Raw genomic sequence first — 16699 nt, forward strand, 5'->3', positions numbered from 1 at the left:
ACCCCAAGATTAAGAGTTGCATGTTCCACTGAGCCAGGCCAGGTACCCCAAATATTTTCAGTGAATTTAACTTATCATTTAGCAAACCTTCAAAGTTTTAAGTTACTAAGATTTGGGAAACTATTTAAAAAGCTTACTTAGAAATTTTTATTCCTTCTACTTGTTCTTAACATTTATGTCTAGATTACCTGTGAAAACTCCATTAAAAGCTAGACAAAAGCAACTATCATTCTAAGCCATTTTTTGTTCATAAATTGCAAAAGATACAATGTGAATTTAACAGGTAAATTCAAGTAGAATAAAAGATGATTATCTGCATTATATTCAATATTGATAATTCTAAACATGTTTGTTTTAAAAACAGATTTAAATTTAACTTACTGAAGATGACCCCAGAACTTATGAACTTGAATAACATTTGGGTTATGTCCATTACATTTGAAAGTTTAATTACATAGGTGCTTAATTTTTTGAGCCAATTAAATAGAGCTTACAAATTAATTTTAGCAATAACATCTGGGGGTAGAAAACATCACACGTCTATAACACATACACATAGACACACATGAACATGTGAAACCAGAAATCATAATTATGACTTCTGTCTTAAAATTATTGCCATTGTTATAAAAGTTGGATCTAAATTTATTTTTCTGGTAGATGGAATATGTTAAAGTTACCTGTCCAGATAGTTTAAGCTTTCCCAGATAAAAAGCTTTCCCTTTTTTATCTTTGGAGAACACAGTTACGATTTTTATGTCCACTTTGGCATATATATTTTATAAATATAGTATATATACATATTTAAAATGTACCTGAATTACCCCCATCAAAAAGATGGTCTAGATGAGAGTTCTTGGGAAGACCTTGGAAAAAAGGGGAATAAAGCACACTCCTCCTGGAAGGGCTTTGATTCCCTTAAGGTCAGAATTTTTGCAATACTTAAAAGCCTTTTGAGACACACAGGTGAGGTTTTCAGAATAGGCACAAAGGATTGGCGGACTTTGAACCGTTTCTGGAAGCACACCCCTGCTTTTATAAAGACTAGATTTGTAGAACAAGGGCAGTTTTTAATTCCTCAAAGAACTGGGTTGCCACCTAAATGATATTAAGGACTAACCTCCATTCATCTATGCTAGAATGTCTTTCTTTCCCTCTGGGTAGCATTATTTTAAAAGGTAATTGCATAATAGTCACTCAAGAGTGGAAAGACAGTTCAGACAGAGAATTACTAGGATGCGTACTCAAATGATAGAGGGGAACATCAGGAGTTATATCAGTCTTACAATCCTTTGTTCTAGGTATCTTTTCCTCTTTTTCGGTAATGAATTTCAGTGAAAGTACTTTGGAAATTTGAAACCTTCAGGAGGCTTCTTCATGCCGGTTAAAATAGGTATCCCATTCCATTTAACTGGAACCCTTGCCTTCAAGTGCATTTCTTAAGTGATCTTACTAATTGGAATGTTCCTCAAAATGACCATTGCATTCTTATGTCCTAATTCCCCTGAGGACTGGCAGCAGGTTTGTAGGACCCTAGGTGCAAATGGAATTAACCCACGTTTCTGTCTGGCCTTATTTTGCCCACCTCCCTCTCCACCTAATGGTTACCAAGCCAAGGTTTTTTTTTTTTTTTTTTTTTTTCCTGCTTGATGAATAAGTTTATTGTCTTTATCTGAAAAATCTTCATAGAAAATTGTGGTTTGGTTTATTAGCTCTCAGCAGCCTGCTCTTGAGCTCAAAGGAAGCTTGCCTTCTGAGCTACCCAATCTTTCTTTTGGGCAAGAGACATTTTGGGACGATTCCACCTCTTCTTTTTAACTTCTTTCTTAGGCTTCTTCTCATAGACTGGGTTCTCTCGTATAGCAGCATGAGCTTTCCTATACATCTCCTCCATCATGTCTGGAGTTACGTTGTTCTTTATGTATTGAGAGAATTGTTTCTTATATGCATCTTCATCTTCTTCTATTAGGTAACACATATAATCTGCAACATTCTGACCCATGATGTGCTTTCGATGTACTTCTGCATTGAATTCCTTGCTTTCTGAATCATAACCAGGGAATCGTTTGGTACTGGGAGGGATAGACAAGCCTCCAACCACTCCTCCCTTGAGGCCCCCAAAAACTTTATTTCCAGTAGTAGTTCTGGCCAGCCCTACATCCAAATAGCAGGGGAAGGCACCAGGTTGACCATCAATGCTTTCCACATTGTATTCATCTCCAGTCACTTCCACTTGGCCTTCATAGATCTTGTCCATGCTAAACCTATTAAGGAGCCTGCGGGCCAGCAGCAGGCCGGTACAATATACTGCAGCATAATTTGTCAGGCCAACTTTCACACCATACTTTGGGAGTTCATGAGCATAAGCCGGGAGTTCATGAGCATAAACTATCATATCTCCTTCTATGCGTGCATAAGCAATCTGACAGATGATACCTCTGTTGGTTACACGAACTATCATCCTGTATTTAGGTGTGTTGTACTTATTTTTATCTTGAATTACCAAGCGTAGTAATTCTTGGTAACTTGAAACAAGCTTAGTAAGATTTTGCTGTTTTTGCTAGTTATCTGCAATTTCTGGGACTATAGGTGTACTGGAAAGTGGTATGCTTGACTCTTGAGAATGTAAGCATCCCATTAGCTAAGCCTTTGGTTTTCTCAAAGCCAAACTAACACCTAGAACAGATGTGCCTCAGGGTTGGAGATTGTGTGTGATTCACAGTGGAGCTCATTGCACAGAAGTTTTCTTGAGTTCAGTGGGTGACATAGTGTCATTCTAACCCATGCTGTGAGCAACATGTTCTGTTATGGGAGTCTTCTAAAGGTGGGGAGCCCCTTAACAGCCTTTACGTGCTTAGCCTGTGCTCACCAATGTTTGCAGCTTTTTGGCCTCCAAGATCCCTGTTAGCAATAGCTTTTTTTTTTTTTTTTAAAGATTTTATTTATTTATTTGACAGAGATCACAAGTAGGCAGAGAGAGAGAGAGAGAGAGAGAAGCAGACTCCCCACTGTGCAGGGAGCCCGATACGGGACTCGATCCTAGGACCCGGAGATCATGACCTCAGCCGAAGGCAGAGGCTTTAACCCACTGGGCCACCCAGGCGCCCCAGCAATAGCTTTTATCTACACAAAACAAGACAAACTTGCACCTTAATGTCTCTGCAGTAATCAAGAGATGTTACTGTGTCTGGGACACAAGAAGCCCTTTATGCACCACCAATTCCCATGGAATCTTACTGAGGTTTTCCACCTGGGGAATTGTGGTATGAAAGGCTAGGGGCTTAGCTCTGGTGGACCCTTCTGCTGCCTCAGTTGGGCCCTGTGCAAAACTGCCAGTTCATTTTGGGTTCCTGGCCTAACCGTCTGTCCTCTCAAGCTGACCTGCTCTGTGAAGAAATACAACTAGTTTGGAAGCTCAACTTAAGATAACAGTGGTGCTCACAACTGAGAGGAGTTTACCTGCAGCTCTCAGAAATAGCAGGAAAGTGGACTCAAAAGCTTCTTGAGTTCCATGCCTGTGTTTCTTGTCACTGAATGCTATTGGAGTTCACTTAGGATCCCATTACTGCTATTAAATCTGTTAAATAACAAACATTCGAACAAGTAAAATTTAAACATATAACTGGTTTTATTAAATGGCTCATGAATCAAGCAGCATCCCATCTAGTAAACAGAGAGAAGCTTTGAGGAGCTGTACAAAATGGAAGGTTTTTATAGGAAGGAGGGTAGGCCAAGAAAGTTACTAGCAAAATAAAAAAGGATTATTTAAGGCAAGATCACCTTCCCTTACAAGGAAGATCAGGGGATCTTATTTTGCATCCCACTCTTCCTTTGGAGATGAAGATGGCCTGTGTGGCAAGTCACCTCATTGATGCTGACCAGAAGATTCCTGACTGACCAGTTAAGGCTGTGTTTCTGGTGGAGGTTGAATTAGGGGTTAAGTTCCAGTTTACTGAGTGGAACTGAATAAACTGTCATATGATTTTGGGCCTGTGATTTTTTTTCTTTCTTCTTCTTTTTTTTTTTTTTGGTAGAGTCTTGAGGGTTTTCTATTTGTAGTATATATTTATTTATATATATAGTATATATAGTATATTATTTATAGTATCATATCATCTGCAAATTGTTTTACTTCTTCCTTACCAATTTGGATGCTTTTCTTTTTCTTGTCTGATTGCTGTGGCTAGAACACCCAGTACAATACTGAATAAAAGTGGAGAGAGTGGACATCTTTTTCTTATTGATATTCTTGGGTAAAAGCTTTTGGTTTTTCACTATTAAGTATGATGTAAGCTATGGGTTTGTTATAATGGTCTTTATTATGTTTCTTCTATGCCTTCTTTGTTGAGAGTTTTTATGAATGGATATTGAATTTTGTCAAGTGCTTTTTCTGCATCTATTGAGATGATCATATGCTTTTTATCTTTCATTTTCTTAATGTGGCATATCTTGTTAATTTATTTGCAAATACTAAATCATTGGAATAAATTTCATTGGGTTGTGTTAAATGATCCTCTTAATGTATTTTTTGAATGTGCTAATATTTTGTTGAGGGCTTTTGTATCTATGTTCCTCAGAGGCACTGTTCTGTAATTTTTTTTTTTTTGTAGTGTCTTTGTCTGGTTTGGATATCAGGTTAATGCTGGCTTCCTAGACTGATTGGGAGCCTTTCTTCCTCTTGTATTTATTTGGAATAGTTTGAGAAATGTATGTATTAACTTGTCTGTAAACGTTAAGTAGGATGGACCAATGGTGTCATCTGGTCCTGCACTTTTGTTTGTGGGGAGATTTTTTTTCTTAACCAACTCAACTTGGTTACTAGTAATAAGTCTTTGTAGATAGTCTATTTCATCCTGATTCAGTCTTAGAAGTTTGTGTTTTTTTTCACATCTACTAGCTTATCCAGTTTGTTGGAAGATAATATTGTTCATAATAGTCTCTTAAAATCTTTTGTATTTCTTTGGTGTTAGTTGTAATTTTCTTTCACTGCTGATTTTATTTGAATTTCTTTTTATCTTGAGTAGTCTGACTAAAGTTTTGTCACTATTTTTTAAAATCTTTTCTAAGAATCTGCTCTTAGTTTCATTGATCTTTTCTATTATTTTTTTAGTTTTCTTTCTTTTATTTCTGTTTTACCTTTAGTATTTCCTTCCTTCTACTAATGTAGGGCTGTTTTCTTTAGACATAGGCCTGTATTGCTATATACTTCCTTCTTAGAGCTGCTTTTGCTATAGCCCAAACATTTTAAACTGTAGTGTTTATACTTTAATTTCTCTCCAGATATTTTTTGCTTCTCTCTTTGATTTCTTGACATTTTGGATGTGTACTAGCACATTATTTAGCCTCCATTTGTTTGTATTTTTTCCAGTTCTTAAAATTGATTTCTATTTTCTTACCATTATTTATCTGTTAAGCTACAGATTTTTTAATCTTACATAAACTTAATACTTCTGCAGTACTCACTAGTTGTATTACATATAAGCACATTGTATACATACAGAAACACACACACATACAAATTTATTCATGGGTTTAATATTTGTATAGGATCTTTGTGCTGATGATCATAGGAAATATTTGGTTGTATTCTTGTAAAGTCTTTGTCAGGTTTTGGTCTTGTTTCAGCACCATTTTGGCTTCATAAAATAAATACTGTTTTGTCTATTTCTTGGGGGTACTGGTTTACAATTTGTATTATTTTCTCATCAGTGTTTGGAAGCATTTGCTTTCAGTTCTGTATTCCAATTATTCTCAACCCCTGGTGACTGCTAATCCCATTGCTGTTTCTATGGCTTGCCCATTCTGGACATTTCACAGAAATAGAATCATATAATAGATGATCTTTTTGTGACAGCCTTCTTTAACTTATTGTCATGTTTTCAAGGTTCATCTATATTGTAGCATGTGGAATTCTTTCTGTCAAATAATTTTCAGTTGTATACGTGTATACTATATTTATCCATCCATCATTTGATGGACAATTCGGTTGTTGCCATTTTAGTATGAATAGCATTGCTATTAATACCCACATAAAAGATTTTGTGTAAATGTTTTGTACAAATTATGTAGTAGGATTGAATGCCTGGATCATATGCTGTGTTTAACTTTTTGAGAAACTGTACAACCGTTTTTCTGAAGTGACTTCACCATTTCCTATCCTCATCAACATGAAGATCCCAGTTTCTCTAATCTTTGCCAACTCTTGTCTTCTTTGATTTTTAAATATCCTAGTGGGTGTGACATGGTTATTTTGTGATTTTGATTTTGCTTAATGGCTATATGTTGAGCATCTTTTCATGTGTTTACTAGATGTACATTTATGTATCATCTTTGGAGATAAAGCTCTTCAAATCATTTGCCCACTGAAAACTACGTTTTTTACTTGAATTATGCATTCTTTATATATTCTAGATACAAATTCCCTGATACATATGGTTTCTCCCCATACAATGGGGAGAAAATATTTCTGTTCTTCATAATGCCCTTTGACACACAAAGGTTTTAGTTTTGGTGAAGTCCAATCTTGTTGTATTTGGTATTTTGAGAAACCATACTATGGGTTCAAGCTTATGAAAACTTACTCCTGTGTCTTCTAGGAATTTTATAGTTTTAGCTCTTACAATTGGATCTCTGATCATTTTAACTTATGTTTTGCATATGGTGTGAGGTAGGAGTACAAATTCATTCTTTTGTATGTGAATACATCTTTTTATCTTGTTTACTTTCTTTGGTTTATTTTGAGTTTGTTTTGAGATGAAAGCTTAGCTTTCCAATTTTCAAACCTTTATTTTAATAATATATTTAAAGCCATTCATTTCCCTCTAAGCATTGCTATAGTCACATCCATAATTTTTGCTGTTTTATTTTCATTCAATAAAACATGTTCTAACTTCTGATTTCCCTTTGACTCTCGGGTTATTCAGAAATGTGCTGCTTAATTACCCAACTTTTGGGGGTTTCTCTAGACTGCTTTATGGCCCAGCATATGGTTGATCTTGGTAAGCATCTCACATACATGTGGAAGGAAAATGTATCCACAGCTTTATGTGTTCCATATCTGTCCCTTAGATGGAGCTAAGGTCCAGTCATGTGAGTAAAGATCCCTCCACTCTCTAAGTTGAGACTCTAGATTGAGAAGCAGATAAGCCCTCCCTACTGTGCTGTTTAAAGTCCACAGCCAAAGAATTTGCAGAACAATTGTTTTATGTCATGAAGTTTTTGGGATGGTTTGTTATATAATCGTAAAAAAGTAAACACTATTTTGTAGGCTCAATGTTTATGAGAAAATCTATGCTTCTTCATAATCCTATGGAATTTGGGACCAGAGTTAGCACATTGTGTTTTATATACATTTGGAAGCAGCCAACATTAATAACAAAGACATTGTACAGCTGTAATTCTAGTAGCTAGTATCACACTCTTGAACATAATGTCACCAAAAATCATATATAAAATCTTGTTCCACTTTTTGCTTATGCTATAAACCTCCTTATACTAGAACCATTAACATTTATAAAAATAAAATTTAAATAAAACCCAAATTCACAGAGCTAATGCAAACATATTTATCTAAATAATGAAGGTAAATTTTTTTTTTTTAAAGATTTTATTTATTTGAGAGAGTGGAAGTGAGGGAGATGAAGCAGGCCCCGCTGAGCGAGAGCCCAATGTGGGGTTCGATTCCAGGAGCATGAGAACATGACCTGAATTGAAGGCAGACGCTTAACCAACTGAGCCACACAGGTGTCCATGAAATTCAGTTCTTAAATTCCTAAGTACACTTGACAAATGCTTCTCAAGTAAAGGAAAGAAAGTAATTCTAGCTATTCACCTTTCAAATTGCTGGGCAACAAACTTACTGAAATAAAGTAAAATCTCTTTCTAAAATAAACAGGGTGGGCATTTCTGTAACTTTGCCTCCTGAGCTTCTAGTGTTCCTGGCTGACAAGTAAGTTACAGAACTCTTTTGTCAGTGTACGGTTTGGTCTCCTTTTTAAGGTTGTAGAAGTCCATTAGGCATTTGTTCTATGATGTAGTTTAAGGATTGGTGGGCATAAACACCGTTAAGTATTAGCTTCTTTTGAGTCACTAATGTAAAAAATGCCAAGCTACAGTTAAAGAAAAAAAAGTGTTTATTTAGACCATCCACCAGGATCATAATAAATAATGCAATATACTAATGTAATAACAGATGTTCTCATGCATTTATCACATAAATATACAAGAAAGCTGGCTTACAGGGCTGCTGGGACAAATTTGGAAAAGTGTATTTGGCAATACAGTGAGTTAACAGTGTTAAGACTATCAAACAGATTCTCTTACCTATCATTTTTTTTGAAATACATCCTCTATATATCAGTGAATAAATGGTAATGTTCCCTTATAGTTTCTACTTTTTATAAACATGCCAGAGCTAAGCCAATTGGCAAAGAATCCAGGTTGATAATTTATCAGTATTCCTAATGGAAACCAGATTTTAGAGAAGAAACAACAAAGATTTAACTCTTGTGCATTTCAATGTGGAGGCTGATAGACTGCAAGCCAGAATCATTGAAACCATGAAATATGCCTGAATAAATAAAAACCCAAAGTAGTTTATAAATAGTAACTTTGATACTCAATATACAAATGCTGTATAGTATTAGGATGTTTATAATTCAATAAATGACCAATTATCTGACTGTAAAAGTGATGAACTCTGATTAAAGCTTAGTTTTGCTAGTAAATTTCACACAAAGACTTAAAATAGGGTAACCTTTAACATAAAGCTTTAAAACAAATAATTTAAACATATCTTAAACACTGAAAATGTGTTTTTAATTGTTATTTACAGTTAATCAGTGATACCAGTGTATAGCTTCATGTAGCCAACTGCCAGTCTTGCATCCCTCTTTCAACATCTGCTATTACAATCTTCCTTATAAATAGGCAAATTAGTTTAGTGAAGGAGAGCGATCTGTGGTCCACAGTAATTCAATGTACGGCCATTTGGTTTGGAGACAGCGTTTAATGGGAGTGTCATCTGTTTGTAGCATAGGATCTTCAAAACCCATAACAACTGCGGTCCCTTCAACATACATTACCTGTTGAACAAAGAAAGCCACAGAGGTCAGTCTTAAGAAGGACAGAAAACTTTGCAGGTCTAGCAAATAAGGCCTTGCATATATATATATATATATATATATTATATTTATTCAGGCCTTGCATATTATTTCATATGGAACTTTAATTTTGATAGATATCATAAGCAAGAATATTTGCTTACTAGTTAATGTAAAAATGTATTTGAAAACAAGATGGTGATACACATTTTAACACATAGCTTGGCAGTTGATTTTTAGATATTAAGATCATGACTTCAAAAACATGTGAATCCTAAAATACATGCAGGTTGTTTCTGATAAAGAAAAAATATCATCCTTTAAATAACATATCAGTTGGAAGAAATGTTTATTTATATAACATATAGTTCTTACTGCTTTAATACGGAGGCACTGGAACGGTCATGCTGTCTCATGAGATTAGAAGCTATAATAGAAAAAGAGCTGTATATTCAGAAGAGGAGTTCACCTTTTAAAATTTGAAAGTGTTAAAATTTCCACAGATAGGAGCAAACTGGATGTTTGTCAATGAAATCTGCTTTTGTAATTATAAAATGCTATTCATGAGTGTATTCCATATTACATGAAAAACCATGGGAAAAAAATTAAGGCGGCTGTCAGGACAGAAACAAAAATCAAACAGTAGAAAATGTCTGGTAGGTAAAAATAGCCAAAAATAGTTTATATGCAGTGGTGATGATCATATAAAATATACATGGGCAGATGGATATTAGAAACAAGTTTTATTCTGATTTAATTGCAAAAATCTTTTAGGACTGTCTGTGAAATAATATACTAATACCCTAACTCATTAAAAGAGCTTACTGTGTATATTAAATGAGTCAGTCATTAATCTCTTTTTGTAGGAAGGGAAATTCCAAATGTATAATTTAAAAGGAATAGATACAGACTGTCTTCTTCCAAAGTATATGTATTTTTATATATACAGTATTTGGTACACTTGATTGTTCTAATTATGTTCTTCCAATATAAAAGCTCTAATCTATCTGAGCAACCTAAAGAAATAACTTTATTAGTTTTAACAGGGAGTTTCCATAAAAACACATTTGCAATTCTTATTTGCATTAATATATTACTCTCTATGATGAAATCAATTTAATACAATGAGACTACAACTCATATTTTTCAACTCTCCACAGTACAACCTTTTCTGAAAAATGGTCCACAAAGCATTTAACTCAAGTTATTACAATTATCAGATAAAACGACCTATTTTATGGGCAAAATCTGATCTAGTAATATCGATACAGCCGAGAGTAACAAAATGTATGTAAATGTAGCTGTTTTGTCACAGTGAAACTATTGTTCCAAAACACTAATGAAGATCTCAATGACTAACATATACTGATCAAATCAAACTACAACCAGTTCTGAAATATGCTGTAGCAGTAAAGAGAGTAAAAGACTCTTGGATAATTTTATGGGAACCAAATCTTGTTATAGACTCATATTTACCAAATTAAGGCGAAGACAAATTACTCTGAATGCTCATACCTTCTCATTATAATTTGACTGCTTCAATCCATTGTAGTGATAGACAGTAAAAGATTCTGGACCACTGGAGCCCTATTATAAATAAAATACTATTAAAACTTTAAAGTTTTCTTTTATACTTCGAAAGGAAAATGCAGTTGAAAGGAAAATTCAAGTTTCTTAAATCCATATACTTTGATGGGGGACCATTTGCTGAAGCAAGAAACTTAAGACCTTATCTACTAAAAAACATAAAAACTTAACTAGTGGCTTCTGGGGAAGTACTGATATTTATTATAAGCTCTTCTGGTTTACTTTTTTTTTAAAGGACAAGGTTCTAAAAAACAAAAACATTTCCTAAAATCTTACCTTTTTCTGGTTGTGAATAATTTGTTCCTCTCAATAAATACATAAGAGCAGTAATGTCACTTTTCGTCAGCTTGCAGACATCTATGTACCAATATTTTCCACTGGCTTACAATGGAAAGGGGTATCCACCTACCCTCCCCTATCTAAATATTGTCAACTTCTAAACAGTGGAAAGAGCCTGGTGGGTAATGAAGATGCGAATTACACTTAGAGCCTTTAATAATATCCACTAAAGAAGTGAAATCCTATAAATTCCCATTCTACTAAACTTACAGGAAATCTGATCATGTTAGCCTTACTGCCTTAACCTTCGCTAAAGATCAAGTCCAATTCTCTTAACCTCTTATTCAAGGCCATCAACGGTCTGGCCCCACCTAAGGTACCTGGCTCCACTGATTTCCCTCAGGGCCTAGGGCCTCGTGTCCTTGCCTTAACTGACTGATATAAGGATATGCATGGGACAAAGGCTGGTCCCCGTCCGCATTAGGATTTGTTCCATTTTGTAACTTAGAGGAGAGAGCTGCTGGCAACAGTGGCTTCGATTTTCTAGAGAATCCACGGGAGAGGGACAGACAGCCCCAGTCCTCCCTGCTTCAGTGCCTGAATGCCTATACGCGGTTCCTCACTGTTCTTCCCTTTCCTTCCCACTTGTGTCAACTCAGACTGTGATTTGCAACCAAGAACCCTAAAATACAGAACTAGTCTAGCTTTTATGCCATTTCTCCAACTACTCAGTTGTCTGACTTTTCTGTTGTAGACAAACATAATAGTCATTTTCCCATGAAAAGACTCTGCTGGCTATTTTGAATTCTTGAAAATTGAGAAAAGAGATCTAATAAATCGGGACGCTTGGATGGCTCAGTCAGTTAAGTGTCTGCTTTCGGCTCAGGTCATGGTCCTGGGGTCCTGAGGAGGAGCCTTGCATCAGGCTTGCTGCTCAGCGGGGAGTCCGCTTCTCCCTCTGTCCCTCTCCCCTACATGCTCTCTCTCCTCAAATAAATAAAATCTTAAAAAAAAAAAAATCTAATAAATTTAAGCTTATAACTCTTGTATCTTACTCAAAATGCTTTCCAAAAAATAGAAAAATCAAAAATGTGATCATTTTCTTAATTGCATACATGAGTCAATGGAATTAGTTACTTAGATAATTTGGCTATTTTCAGAGTTAATGTACTTTAACTTAGAAAGTAAATATTTCACTGGAATAGATACACAATTTATATTCTTTAGTTCCACTCATGAACAACTGGCAGAAAATGCAAAACATCAACAGAAGATAACTGTCACGCAGTGGCACAGTACCTATCCCGGGGCTGCTCGATTAGCCACTGTCTAGCTGTATGACCTCAAGCGACTGTTTTACATTCTCTAATCCTCAATTTCCTTATGGCCAAAATGGAGGGAAAATAGTACCTAATTTATAAGGGACACAGTTATGAGCTTTAAAAAAATGTAAGTTGCTTCTGCTATTCTTATTGTAAATAAATTGCCTTGAAATGCTTCTGTATTCCTCCGCAGCCCCCCAACCTCCTTCCCTCTCCACTCTGCGTCTCCTTTAAGCAAAGACGGTGCTCTTCCCTCGCACCTACTTTAAATGTTTGTAGAGATCACTGAAGTTAGACAACTATTTTCCTGGCTGCCCTTCTGACCCATTTTGCAACTTTACTTGATTAAAGGTTTACTGAGTTTCACAAAATTGGTCAGGTACAAAGCAGTATAAAGAGGTCTCAGTGGTGTGGGCCGTGGTCAGAAGAGATGCGCCGCAGAAAGTTCAGAAGCAGGTGAGCGGGCGGGAATGTGCCCAGTCTTTCTCTGAAGCAGCAAGTCTGGCACCATGAGAATCCCCTGGAGCAGGGACCTGAGAAATTGCATTTCTAACAAGCTTTTGGAGATTACATTTTGAAAGACCAGGGGACTAAAATTCTCTTTAATTATCTCAAGGAATAATACAATTAAAAATTTAATTTCTTGAACTAATAAGTTCTTAGAATATTTATAAGTACTATCATGTAATGAATCACATCTGAGATGCAGATTTCCAAGAGCTGGTAACTATCCCACTTTGTTTATACTTCCCAAGCACTTTTCAAAATCTGCCCCCAAATTTAGTGCAATAATTTTTAATTTAATGTTATAAAGTTAATGCTATAATTTACTAAACATTTATTAAGATATCTAAGAGAGAGAGGATATCACAATCCAATAGTCATTTTAATGTCAGAAAATAAGGTTTTTCATGAAGTATTTACCAAAATTTAAAGACATCTAGCTATTCTGTTATATACGTACTTTGAATTTCACCTTTCTTTACTCGCATTAACCATAACAGATCTAGATTTAGAAAATATGGGTTCTCTTTTAATTACCAAGACTGAATGTCAGTAATGTCTACTCTGTTAAAGATAATTTAAACCCAAAACATAAAATTAACAACTCTATCTTGACCTTTCCCTCCATGACTTTAAGCTTGGCAGTACATCTCCTTTATAAGAGAGGTGAAATAGAAATTGGCATTTCTACTGAAACACAGATCTTTAACTTAAACCATTATAGTATCTGATGAAATGATCCCACTATGCCTGGCCTAAATTTGGCATCTGGTTTAGCAGTAACATCCTTCACGGAGCTAGGAAACACGAAGACAAGACAGGCATGGGCTACAGAACTGGCTTTGTCAACGAGGTAGTGGTGACTCAGGAGTACAGAGACTAGCGCCGGTCGAAGCCCAGTGGAAGACCCGTCCTAACATGAAACAGTACAGCTCCCCTCCAAGGTTCTACTTTCACTCAACTAAAATCCTCCTGCAACTTAGGTGTTTCCCCTGCACACAGACTCCTTTACCTTCTCTATTTATTTATGTATTTTAAAAGTTCCGAAAAGGTAAGTACCATTTATGAGTAAGAATGACCTGAGAGCAGGAAAACGGTGCCGGTGGGTAGAGAGGGTCCTTCTCTTCTTACTGCGCGTACTTCTCAGCTCCTTTAAAAACCAGTGCCCTCGCTGACGAGCCGGTGCCTGCTCGCTCTCCCACCTTCCCTCCCCAGAAATTCTGCATTACTGTACTGGAACCCACATACCCTTTTATCCTCTCTGTATGGGAAAGTATTTACATCCTAACCGCACTTTCTTCGTCTTCTAGCTGCATGTTATACCATTTTACAGGAGTAGAAAAGAAATGCTGAAACAATCATGAAATGCTCATCCCAGGAGAACAAAACATATAGTATGTCTTCAATTATGTTACCTGATCGGGAAAAAATTCTTGAAGGAATGGACCCAATAAGATGATTCCTAATCCTTCCGGATCTAGTTTATTCTTCATGAGATTAATACTATGGGGAGGGAAAAAAAAAAAAAAAAAAGAAAAACAGTGGTTACCAAAGGAGAAAAAGCTTATTTTCCTTCTTTCACAGAGATTAAATTAGTAGTACTATAACACATCTCACTGCCAAAAATCTTAAGAGCTGTTCTTTTTAGACCTTTAGTGACAAATACACAGGAATGACATCTAATTTGCCAAAACTTGGTTATTTTTAAACCAGAGTACCGTTACTATTTAGAATTTAAATGATGATGACTTTGAAACATTGCCCCTTATTAGGTAAAGTAATTTAAAAAGCTTGGGTTGTAAACGCAGGCTTATAACCTCCCAAAGGCAATTCTCTTTGCTTCATAGGTATGCCTGAATTTAACAATCATATGAGCCACTGAACTTAAAAAAAAAATGTTTAAGCTCAAAGAGAAAAAGAAACTGTGTCAAAGGCACATCAGATAATCAAAAACATCTCCCAAAAGGCTAAATTTCAAGAACCAAATGCAAAGGAAGCTAAAATTGAGACAATGTAACTGAAGGGTATAGCGTGAAGCACAGAATGCTGAAGCGCAGCGAATGACCGCAGGAGGCGCGGACTGCGCAGACTGCGTTGTTCCAGGAACAGCCTACCGGGAACACGCTCTGCTTGCCATGTAGGTGGAGCCCAGGCTGGTGAAAGGGGTTACGTGGGACTGGGAAGGCAGAGTTGTAAAAATGAAAATGGTCTTTGCAGAAAATTTTCATTTTCTATGTTCTCTCCCAGATCTTTTTCTTTTCTTTTTTTTTTTTTTTTTTTAAAAGATTTTATTTATTTATTTGACAGGCAGAGATCACAAGTAGGCAGAGACAGGCAGATAGAGAGAGGTGGAAGTAGGCTCCCTGCTGAGCAGAGAGCCCAATGTGGGGCTCGATCCCAGAACCCTGGGATCATGAGCCAAAGGCAGAGAGGCTTTAACCAACTGAGTCACCCCAGGCACCCCTCTCTCCCAGGTCTTAAATGACAGGTTAAATATACCTTGTTACATAATGCAAAGGATATGATGGTAGAGCGGGTCTGAGTAAGACTGGGCATGTTAGGTTAGATTAGGGCATGAAACAAATTAAGGCAAGGTCATATTTAATGTATTTAATTCATTAATCTTAATGTGGTGCTATTTGTTTATAGGCCATCACATATTATAAATGTGAGTAGGCCAAAATACAGAATGAAAAACTCAGTCCAATTTGTCAGCTACCTTTAGGAAAAACAATCTAACTCAAGTGCACTAACTTTATAATTGAAGGTATGTTATGTATCCTGATGAAAAAAGGAAAATTAAGTAGAAGATAGATAGCCACATACGTAAGATTTTGGGGAAAAAAAAAACTTTTTTTTTTTTCTCCTTTCCCTCTTAAGAACTGTCAACAATCAAAACTGCTTGAGTTTAATTCTCTTTTGCAAACTACAGTGATGTAAACAAGATGGTTTCTATTTGGAAATCCATTTAGAAGAAGTAACGATTTGCGATTTTACAAAATACATAATTACAGTTATACCATTTATTGGACAAGTTCATTTTTCTGAATTGAGTTCCTCTTCTTTAAATTAGAAATGATTATGTCTATTAAGAATGAATAATATCAGAGCTCTAGTAATAGATAAATTAATTCAGATGTGAGCAATTTGAAAATGTGTTTCATACTTTCAAAGAAAATGTAGCAAGCTATTTAAAAACAGTTTTATATATCAAGTTCTAAAAACTCTGTGTACTTAAATGTTTGATGGTGCTTTTGCTGAATCTTTTCCTTTAATGTTTTGTAAGCTCTAATTTGTTCATTGTCAGATAACTTTCAGACTAAAAATTAAAAACTACCGAAGGAAAAGTTAGTATAGATCATAGTGATCTCTGTATTTTCATATTTGAGCAACAGATATATCCCCTTAAGAAAAGAGATTCTCATCGATATCAAAAAGCACACATTTATGAAAAGTTAGAGATGTATCAATGTACAAAGTATAAAAAGAGGACATTTAGCAATACTGAAAACTATATTCCATAACATACTGGGGTTGCTTACAGAAAGGTTTTAGATCAGTCAATTTAATGATATACAACGTGCAATGTCTTCGATCAAATGTCTTTAAGACCAAATCCGAAGCTTGCCGGTCCTTTAAGTGAGACGACTAGCAATATGGACATCATCGATATCTGTCATTACTTTCAGATACGCACAGAATTTTTAAAAATGGAGAAGGTTTTATAGTGAGAAAAAACAATAGGAAAAGTGTGGGGAAAAGGTCATTTTAAGTATGTTGAATCTGCTATAAATATTGATTTCTCCTTACATCTTTGCTTTATATAAAGAACTAAGCTTCCTATACTCAGGTTTAGATTTTTAAAAAAGGCAAAACTGTGTCATGTTTTAAATGTGATAGACTCTT

At 35.5% G+C, this 16699-nt stretch overlaps 2 protein-coding genes across 6 annotated transcripts in view; both read right to left on the minus strand.

The window, feature by feature from the left end:
* Positions 1-1662: 1662 nt before the first annotated feature.
* On the minus strand, positions 1663-2504 carry LOC122891277 (60S ribosomal protein L5-like). Its single transcript, XM_044226821.1, has one exon. It carries the CDS (start codon positions 2459-2461, stop codon positions 1736-1738), a length of 726 nt encoding a protein of 241 aa, XP_044082756.1. The 5' UTR covers positions 2462-2504; the 3' UTR covers positions 1663-1735.
* Positions 2505-8114: 5610 nt separating this feature from the next.
* Positions 8115-16699, minus strand: part of MINDY3 (MINDY lysine 48 deubiquitinase 3) — a 92934-nt gene continuing 84349 nt past the window's right edge. For 4 of the 5 annotated variants that reach the window (XM_044229278.1, XM_044229276.1, XM_044229281.1 and 1 more), the window contains 3 exons: positions 14209-14296; positions 10617-10688; positions 8115-9083 (listed from right to left, as the gene is read on the minus strand). In XM_044229278.1, the coding sequence (XP_044085213.1) occupies positions 8934-9083; positions 10617-10688; positions 14209-14296 (310 nt within the window). In that variant the 3' untranslated portion in view covers positions 8115-8933. The remainder of the gene's footprint in view (positions 9084-10616; positions 10689-14208; positions 14297-16699) is intronic. The other variant, XM_044229277.1, reaches the window with a different exon arrangement.

This window comes from Neovison vison, chromosome 12 (genome assembly GCF_020171115.1).
Source record: "Neovison vison isolate M4711 chromosome 12, ASM_NN_V1, whole genome shotgun sequence".
Taxonomy (NCBI): Eukaryota; Metazoa; Chordata; class Mammalia; order Carnivora; family Mustelidae; genus Neogale; species Neogale vison.

Coding starts and splice junctions, on each gene's coding strand:
- LOC122891277 (XM_044226821.1), bottom strand. CDS start 2,461: ATGATAGTTCGTGTAACCAACAGAGGTATCATCTGTCAGATTGCTTAT.